The sequence below is a fragment of the Rattus rattus genome, chromosome 6, assembly GCF_011064425.1.
Source record: "Rattus rattus isolate New Zealand chromosome 6, Rrattus_CSIRO_v1, whole genome shotgun sequence".
NCBI classification, from domain to species: domain Eukaryota; kingdom Metazoa; phylum Chordata; class Mammalia; order Rodentia; family Muridae; genus Rattus; species Rattus rattus.
The window spans coordinates 3,999,277-4,008,964 of NC_046159.1; the positions used below are offsets into that span (position 1 = coordinate 3,999,277).

The window sequence follows — 9,688 nt, forward strand, 5'->3', positions numbered from 1 at the left end:
AGGCGTGAGAGCTAGCATGAGTCTCACGGCCAGCTTCCCACGAGAGATGCAGATGAACTGACCTCTGAGGAAGTAAAGCCTTGGCCCCTCAGACCCCCATTGGAGCTGTGAGGTAGAGCAGAGCTCTTAGAAGGAGCTGAACATGGGATCAGACATGACCCAGACGAGGACCTCAGATAAGGGCTCAGCCAGTGGATTCCTCTCCCCACCACACCCATGTGTGTTTCATCTCAGCCCCACCAGGCGTGAAGGACGGCGAGGTGCTAACGACTCCACAGAAATACTCCTTCGGGTCCACTACTGTGCTGCGTGGGCCAGGGCTACTTGAATAGGGGCTGAGACCTGACTCCTTCTGGTTCGATGTCTTTTCGAGGTTTGCACACATTTATAAATTTGTCGTAATGTACCATCCTCGAAGAAAAGAAAGAAGTCGCTGCAGTGTGCCCTCCTGGAGGTCTCACGGATAGAGAGTAGATAACCGTCCTCTGATGAGGTATTTTGCCCCAATCATGAATGATGAAGGGGAAGAGAGGCTGAGAGAGGATACAGGCATGTTCTCAGGGAGACACACGTTCTGTGCAGCGAGGTGAGGCCGTGGCGTCTGACGTGAACTGCAGGACCAGCCTAGGCTCGCTAATCAATCGCTGTGAATGAGCGCTCAGAAATTACAACTGAACCTTTCCCTGGAAGACCACCGTCATGTGCAGACTCTAAGAGACACTTGTAGTTCTCGGTCAGTGGAACTGTCTTCCCTCTGCATGAATAAAAACTCGAAACTTTTGTGCTCTTTTTAACTTGGTAGATTACATAACAAGTACTCTACTAAGTAGGAGACATCACCATAAATACTACTGTGGGGGTGTCTGACAGTGGGGTGAGCCTTAAGAACTAAAGCACAGTCTGCAGATGAGTGGCGTCTGCCGGCTAACCTCAGGAATGCAGTCGTCATGGGTCACCACCCTCACTATGTCGTCCAGAGGCAAGAGAGAATTGCACTTGATCTCCGTGTAGACGTTCTTCCCCTCAGTGCACGCTGCCAGCAACTCCACAAGGGTGATATGGTAGGCCAGGGGGCCGCTCTCATCCCCACGGGCTCTCTCGGAGCACATCATGTTGAGGAGGATGGGAAATGAGGCTCGGTCGTTGTAGAATATCAGTACGTCTTCGCCCCCATTGATCAGCTGAAAGGAAGAAAAGAGACTCTACGTAGCACATCCCTAAAGGCTTGATCTGCCTGCAGGTAACCGCAGAAAATACTGCAAAAGCAGAACTTCATCAAGGCGGGAGGATGGACCGGTCAAAACCACATGCGAAGTGACCAGCTATTGATGCTGTTGAAACCGGGCAGGAGATGTGAGAGCCTCAGGTGGGATGGGAATCAAACAACGCAGAGCCAGCCAGGCCTGCTGGTGCACACCTGTAATCCCAGCACCAGGAAAGCCAAAGCATCTGAAGTCCTCAGACTATTTTCACTAAAATAGGAAAGTGGGGGTGTGGCGGGACTGGAGAGATGATTTAACCATTAAGAGCATTGCAGAGGACCAGAGGATCTGGCGCCCTCTTCTGGGTTTGCAGGCAATGCGCTCACATACATATACCCATTAAGAATAAAATAAATCATAAAAAGTGAACAATAAAATGTGAAAGGATTCACCTTCTTAGCAATTAATGTGCATAAGTAACCAGCTGTACATTGCTTCAGGTGTATTCCACATTATAAATATCTAGAAAGTTCCTCACTTAATGAGAAGGCATCGGAGAACAGAACAGAGCCGAAATGGCTGAGAAATGATCCAGTAAGGACAATTAGGACGTGACTGCTCCTCATATTTTGCAATGTGCCTTTAGTAGAGAACTTGAGACAGTAGCAGATTTCATTTCCCACACTGTTATCTATTATCTATTACTGATACCTGATATATTTGGTCAGGTTACAAATGATTTATAAATTTCAATTTAGCTATTGTACTTAAACTGGCGAACATTTAAATCAATAAGCCCTTAACTGACTGGCTTTGATGGTCCTGTTGTAAAGAAATGTATGTGCCCAAATATGGTTATATATTAATATGCTATTATAAATATTTCCTTATACACAAAAGCATTCTTTTTGATAAGTGTCATAGGAAGAGCCCATGTATTTATTTCTCTATCTGATCTTACTGTGATGATCAAATTCCACATAATTAATATGAGCTAACCATGGCTTTTTTGTGTGTGCATGTGTGTGTGTGTGTGTGTGTGTGTCCATGTTTGTTCTAATGTGTATGTACAGGTATATGTACACTCATGTGCATATAGAGGTCAAACATTGACGGTCTCTTATGCAATCACTTCCCACCTTACTTTCTCAGATTCAGAGAGAATGGATGGCCAGCAAGCCCCAGGACGATCCTGTCTCTGCCCTCCCAGTACTGGGACTGCAGGAACCTGTCATTGGGCCTGGCTCCTGCATGGGTGCTGGATGTCAAACCTAGGTCCTCATACTTGGGCAATAAGCACAATACTGACTGAGCCATCTCCCCAGCTCCAAGACAGGTTTCTTAAATGGTAGATTTTATAGATTTACAATGTATGTTCTCTTCATCGTTTCTTCAATAATTCATATGCAAAAGTTCAAGGCCTTATGCTGGGTTAATTTTTAAGGGTTCTACATGGTACGGGGAATCAATGGAGATATCTCTCATTTCTAACTGGAAGGCACCCAGTGATGGAAATCTCCCCAGACCAACGTGATCTTCCAGGTAACTGCCTTGCAGTTGTGGATGTATGGACAAGCTGCCGGCCAGCATCTGGTCACCAGTTCTCCGAAGAAGCCCGGTCGTGCCCAGCAAGCAGTTCATCCACAACATCAACTTCATCTAAAGTAGGGTGGACGGCTGGAGTACTCCATTCTTGTTTCTTAAATTCTTACCTTATTTAGAATACCCAGTTCCCACTGTTCTAACAAAGCCCTGACAATCACTTCTTATTAACGAACATGGAGTTCTTCAAAACCATCATGGTGGAGGAGAGCGTCCCTCCTGGGATTCAGAAAGAGAGCAGGAACCATCGGTGCTCCATCACTCTGTTAAGTTACTAAACACTTAGAAATAGGAGAATTGGTTTAATTCTAAATAAGTTGTGACTGCATTAGGTTTCATCCATTGTAGGAGCTGGAGAGGTGGCTCGAAGGTTTGAAAAAAAAAAAGTACATGTTGCTCTTGCAGAGAGCCCTGGTTCAATTCCCAGCATCCACATTAGGCAGCTTATATGTCTACCTCCAGTTCCAGAGGATCCAAGTCCGTCTGCTGGCCTCCGCAGGCACCTACATGGTGCACGTACAGACAGTCACACGCATACAGACACACACACATACACACACACACACATACAAACACACACACACATACACACACACACACAAACACACACACACCATTTTTAAGATTAAATGACCAAAACAAACAAACAAAACACTCATTATTTAACAGACCCAAATTCATTACTCATCAAAATGAAAAACTCTTAAGAAAATCTGTGAAGTTGTCATAAGCCACTTCACTCACTGCAGTAGCATAAACCTTATCGGTGCTCACGTAGTCATAGCGTAAACCTTATGGGTGCTTACGTAGCCATAGCATAAACCGTAACCGTGCTCACGTAGTCATAGCGTAAAGCGTAGCCATGCTTACGTAGTCCTAGCGTAAGCTTTATGGGTGCTTACGTAGTCATGGCGTAAATCCTATCAGTGCTACGTAGACAAAGCGTAAAGCGTAGCCATGCTTATGTAGTGCTAGCATAGCCTTATGGGTACTTACGTAGTCATGGCGTAAATCCTATCGGTGCTCACATAGCCATAGCGTAGAGTGTAGCTGTAGTCGTGCTTACGTAGTCATAGCATAAGCCTTATGGGTGCTTAGGTAGTCATGGCATAAACTTTATTGGTGGTCACGTAGTTGCAGTGTAAAGCGTAACTGTGCTTATGCAGTCCTAGCATAAGCTTTATGGGTGCTTACGTAGTCATGGCATAAACCCTCTCAGTGCTCACATAGCCATAGCGTAAAGCGTAGCCATGTTTACGTAGTCCTAGCGTAAGCCTTATGGGTGCTTACATAAGTAGTCATGGCATAAACCTTATCGGTGCTCACATAGACGCAGCGTAAATAGTATCGGTGCTCTCAAGGCCATAGCGTAGACCGTAACTGTGCTAATGTAGTCATAATGAAAGCAATAACCTCCCAAGCACAGGTTGATAATCTCTCCCCCTGTTCCGAGAGGATCGTGCGCATGTGAGCACTACCTATGCAAAGCTGATAGGACACAGACTGAGAACCTACCTCGGTCATCACCATGTCCTGGCACTTCTTCACGTATTTGCCGTCTGCTTTCACGATGGTCTGCAGGAACCTCAGGTACTCCACGTGGCGGCCGTGTGTCTCAATGCAGTGCACAAAGTGCTGGACCACCCTCTCGCTGATCTCGTTGCACAGATGGTAATTGTTCATGAAGATGTGCCGCATGGTTTCTGCCTCGAGGAGCTGAGCAGAGGGGCGCACCCTCGTGACTGTGACAAGATCACCCACCTACTCTACAGTGCATGAGTCCCCCGCCTCCTGGGATCCTCCTGTCTCTGCCACGAAGCACTGATATTACAGGCACTCATGGCCATACCTGGCTTCTAGGTGGGAACAGGGCATCTGAACCCAGGTCCTCACACGATAACAGCGAATGCCCCCACTCAGCCCCAGGATCTGCCAACACACTCCTAACAGGCCATCGTTAATGCGACCTCTGTATTTAGCTCTTGAACGTTTGTTTGGGGTACGTGCTGGGTCCTGCACATGCTAGGCAAGCTACTGACCTGTACCCCAGCTCCCACATTTACCTTCCCCATCATCAAATTAGTTCTCACCTCCTGATTCTAACACTAAGTCATACATTATAAATGAAACTGCCATTGACATATAAAAAAATTGTGTAAATTTTTAAACTGCTTAAAGAATTTCCACAAGGTAAATACTCGGTTTTGTGGAGTGAACCACAATAAGGGGGAAGCAATGTACAAAGGTCAATAAAACTCTATTTGCCCCACACGTTGCCATGGCGTCAGGAGCCGCCGTGGTACTTACTCCAGGCGTTAGGAACAGGTTGAGATGCTTGTGAAGGAGAACTTGGTTCTGTGGATTCCCACGGCAGAAGTTCTGCAGGAAGGTGTGGGCTAAGTCCATCACCTCGTTCATCTTCTCGTCGGTCTGTAGGTCAAAGGGCAGCACGTGACACCAAGAGCGCAGGTTCACACAGCAGTGCATCCCTCCCTCCTCCGTGGCTGTGTCTCTGCGTCCTGTCCGTCTACCCGGCCCCCTCTTTCCTGTTCTAAATATCTCTCACCTCACTTTTCCTGTCACTCTGCTCCACGCTCCCCACCCTCTCCTGGTCACACAGTCCAACTCCTCCTTCCTCCCACACTGTCTGATTACCCACCAATACCTATGCTAGCAGAAATGTGAATTAAAGTCAGACGAAAGATGGGGCATTCTCAATAAAAACCTCTGCACAGTATTGCTAGTCATTGCAAGAGGAAGGGGAGATTCTTACTGAGGAGAACCCAGGAGACACATGACTAGCGTTAGGACAAATCAGAGTTGCACATGATTGCTAAGAAACTCTACACAGAACTTAGCATCCTTCCACGTTCCCGCCAAAGACAGGTAACTGAACGGGAGCACAGTAGGAAAAGGGGGGACTCTCTTCTAACTGGCAATCTAAGAATTCAGGACTGAGAGAGAAGTAGACAGTGCAACCAAGCTGTGAGTCTACATGGTTCTAAAGCAGAAACTTGTGCCAACAGGACATGGCTGGCACCACGGGGAAAGCCTTCATGGTGTGTGGGACTCGGTGGGAATTCGTCATACGTTAATAATTTGCAAGGCTGAAGCAGGATTGTGTAGAAGCTTGCCCTTGTGCATAGGAAACACAAGAAAGAACTCAAGGGTGCTGAGCGTTTGGGACAGGGCTCCTCTTAAACAATTAAGGGGAGAGAAAATTCTTATAACCTTTATAACTTGGTGATACGTTTTAAGCAATACTGAATCGAAGAAAGACAGTAAAACAGGGCCAACCTTCTCATAGGGGATCTGCAGAAGGTCCAGCACCACGGAGTGAGCCCCCATATTTTTCAGCAACCGTTGGTGTTGATTACGACATTTCTTGTTCTGCACACAGAGCTTACTCAGCCTAATCAAGATCTTTGGAAAGAGGAAGCGGGGCATTAAACACAGCACTGGGACATACACGTAAGCAAAAACAGCCTCTGTGTGCCCGCGCGTGCGCACAGAGGGCGCGGTTTCATCTGCCAACCTCCTTGACGATCCGGTAGTTGTTGCCCTTGTTGCTGTCGATCTGAGGTGTCTTCGCGCCGTCCTGCACCGGGCTCAAGAGGTTGGACTCCTGAAATGAACACCAAAGTGTGTTTTATGCTTGTCACGGACTTACTACTTTTACAGTAAGAATATAATTTTGTAGTTCCGTCATTGAACATCTGTCCCGGATGTTAATTTACTGATTCTTTTTTGTTGCATCAGAAGTTTCTCAACTTGAACGTGCCGCGCACATTACTACAACCTCATAAAGACCACGTTACAGGGTAAGTGGCATCGCTGTGCACTCATGAGGGAAAGCTAGTGTGAGGGCTGCTGTGTGAGCCCATGTACGCTGCCGACATGCCACAGGCTTCTACTTTCTCTGCGAGAGGAAACAGTCAAAATCACGGGCACACAAGACATAATTCTATCACCCGAGATGAACTGTAAGGAAATGATGGATAGAGAAGGAACTGACAGACGAAGAAGCAATCATATCACGGCAGCAAGAGACAGCTGAGGGAAGAAAAGCAAGGCCCACTTAACCCCGGGACGCTCTGACAGGTTACCATGACATCCTTCGGGGTCAAACATGGAACAGATCAAGTGTGGAGCAGGACAATGAAGAAAGAAAAACAAATTAGATTAAAAGTAATATTGCAAATCACTTCATCCGTAAGACTTATGGAAAATACCGAGACACCGAAAATAAGTAATTACAATTACCATTATCTGATAAATCATATCAAGAAAGAAACCCAGGGCATGAGCACATGCTAAATATCACCTCTTGAACTCGCCATATGAAATTACCCATTAGCCCTCCCGTACATAGAGAGTTTTCTAGGCTCACTGTGTACCTACACCCGCCTACTGGGAGAGCCTCTAAGAGAAATAGAAGGTCCCTTCTTCTCACCAGAAACCTACAGCCACCTACGAAAGCATGAAATGGGAAATCAGAGATTTCACACAGATCCGACTGGCAACGGAGGGAGGGAGAAAGAGCTGCCCCGGCTTCAGGCAGCGTTACAACAGAGGAGCCAAGGTCAAGTCAAGGTCTTCAAAGATGACAACTATGTAGCCAAGCATATGAGGCACGTGGGTGGGCAGCAGAGAGATGTTTCCAGAAAAATTCATAGGTATGTTTACAGAGGAACCCTAGCGAGAGCAGATGGGAAAATACGCAGAGAATGGCAGAAACTGCCCAGTAGTAGTCACTTCCCCGACCCACACAACACAATGCACAGAACTACATTCGGGATCGGGACCAGTGTCAGGTTCAAGCTGGGTCAGAGACCCTGACTTCCTGCCTGTTGGCAGTGTCAGGCTCCCTGTTAGTGAGACCACAGTCTAAGCTCAGGAAAAGTAAGAGACACACAAGGCCAGGTGATGTCCCCGCATTCCTAAGCTGCCTTCCCAGTGGTGCTCCAGGATCAATTAAGAAATTCACTCAAGGGCTGGAGAGATGGCTCAGTGGTTAAGAGCACCGACTGCTCTTCCAGAGGTCCTGAGTTCAAATCCCAGCAACAACATGGTGTCTCACAACCATCTGTAATGGGATCTGATGCCCTCTTCTGCTGTGTCTGAAGACAGCTACAGTGCACTCATATACAAAATAAATAAATCTTAAAAAAAAAAAAAAAAAAGAAAAGAAATTCACTCAAACTGAGAGGTTAAAGCAGATGCTTTCCCTGTCGGTCAAATGACACTGAAGGAGGGTCTGTGCCAATAAAGGGTGTGGTCAGTTTGAAGCCAGTCCCCAACCCCCAATCTCTGTTCCCATCAGCTTTATATTTCTCCTTTGCGTCCTTCCTGGCAAACACTGTTTGCAGCCCCACCCCCACCCCGTTGGAATCTCCTCTGCCATTGCTAAGCATGAAAACCCTGTAAACAGACACTATCCTCACTCTAATCGTCTACCCAGAATGCCCCTCCAGTGTCTCAGAGAACTAGACTTTTGAGTCATGGGTCTCAGAGTCTTCTCTCCCTCTTCCTCTCCCTGCCTCCTGCCCAACTGTCTTTCAAGAGTGAACAGCCTCATCCGTCTGCTGACTCTCAGCTCATTAAACAGTGGTCAGGCTGAGGCCAGCGATGCAGGCAGAGCAGAAGCCTTGGGTGGAAGAGTCGCCCATCCCCACTGCAGTAGCCCTGCCAAGTACTCCTAAGGAGGATTCTGCGTTCTGCTCTGTGGTGTGTATCCATTCTTGCTAGATATGGCTCTCCATGCTTCCCTGCGATCACGACTGATGTTCCTCTACCTCTCGGGCATCATCTCTTTCCTTCAAAGTGACTGCGCTCACAAATGATAGGAGAGACTGGTGTGGAAGGCCTTCAGGCTTTGAGCAGGGTGGATTGGAGCTACACTACCACCCATGACCGAGTAGCCATGAGGAGCAGGACAGCATAGCCTCCACTCCAAGTTAAGAAGGGGGAGAGGGGAGACACAATCAGCCTGACGCTGAGCGAAAAGTGCATTCCTGAGGCCAGGAAGAGACCGGCAACTGGCACTGCCTTGGAGACCAGTAGGGAAGGCTGGTAGAGCGGGTAGCCGGCTCCCTGGGAATGCTCAACCAGAGACAGAGGCCACAGAGTTTCTACTTCCTATTAGAAAGGAACGATGGGTAAGAAGCAAAAGTAGCAAATTCTAGAAATGTAATTAAATTTATTTTTCTCTAAGCTGGTCTCCTATAATTTCAGCACCACACAGAAACGGGGGACTCTAGAGTTCAAAACCAGGTAAGCCTGGGCTGCCTGGGACCCTACCTCACCCACAAAAACCAGATTCCCTTTTCTAATCACAAAAGTGGAGCCACCTTTTCATAAGGCCATCTCACAGGGAAGAACACCCCCATGTGCCACAAACTAGAATTAAAGCGTGAGCACTGCTCTGACAGGCACAGCTCGGCTTGCAGAGTCTGTCAGCATTAAAGAAAGTGGCTAAAGGTAACGGGCAAGCCTGGGAGAAGCAGTCTTGCTGTTAAAAAAGCAACCTTGGGCTGGGGGTACAGTCCAGTGGCAGAACACTTGTCTAGTATGCACACAGTCCTCGGTTCAAATCCCATCACCGACAAAAAGGGACAAAAGAAAAGCAATGCTCGTCAAAACATTACCAAAAAGAATATGCTTCGGTTCAGCCCGGGGGGAAAGAGACAGAAAGTCGCTCAACTCTGTGAAGGGATTATGGAGACTAATGATTTTAATTTAAAGTTCCAGCAGTCGACAAAGGGAGGAGGCACTGGGGAATTCAGTAAACAATCTTTTTTAATTTCAGAAACTAAGTCCGTAACCAAGCTGAACAAAGCATCAGCCCACGGAACATCTGGATGATTCCCAGACTGGGATCGGGG

The 9,688-nt window shown here is 47.2% G+C and overlaps 1 protein-coding gene across 1 annotated transcript in view; it reads right to left on the reverse strand.

The window, feature by feature from the left end:
• The window catches only part of Itpr2 (inositol 1,4,5-trisphosphate receptor type 2), a 387,801-nt gene that overhangs the window by 212,266 nt on the left and 165,847 nt on the right, over positions 1 to 9,688 (reverse strand). Inside the window, exons 27-31 of the mRNA XM_032905407.1 lie at positions 6,340 to 6,429; positions 6,102 to 6,227; positions 5,112 to 5,234; positions 4,320 to 4,520; positions 930 to 1,181 (exon numbers count right to left, since the gene is read on the reverse strand). Coding sequence (XP_032761298.1) covers positions 930 to 1,181; positions 4,320 to 4,520; positions 5,112 to 5,234; positions 6,102 to 6,227; positions 6,340 to 6,429 — 792 coding nt within the window. The remainder of the gene's footprint in view (positions 1 to 929; positions 1,182 to 4,319; positions 4,521 to 5,111; positions 5,235 to 6,101; positions 6,228 to 6,339; positions 6,430 to 9,688) is intronic.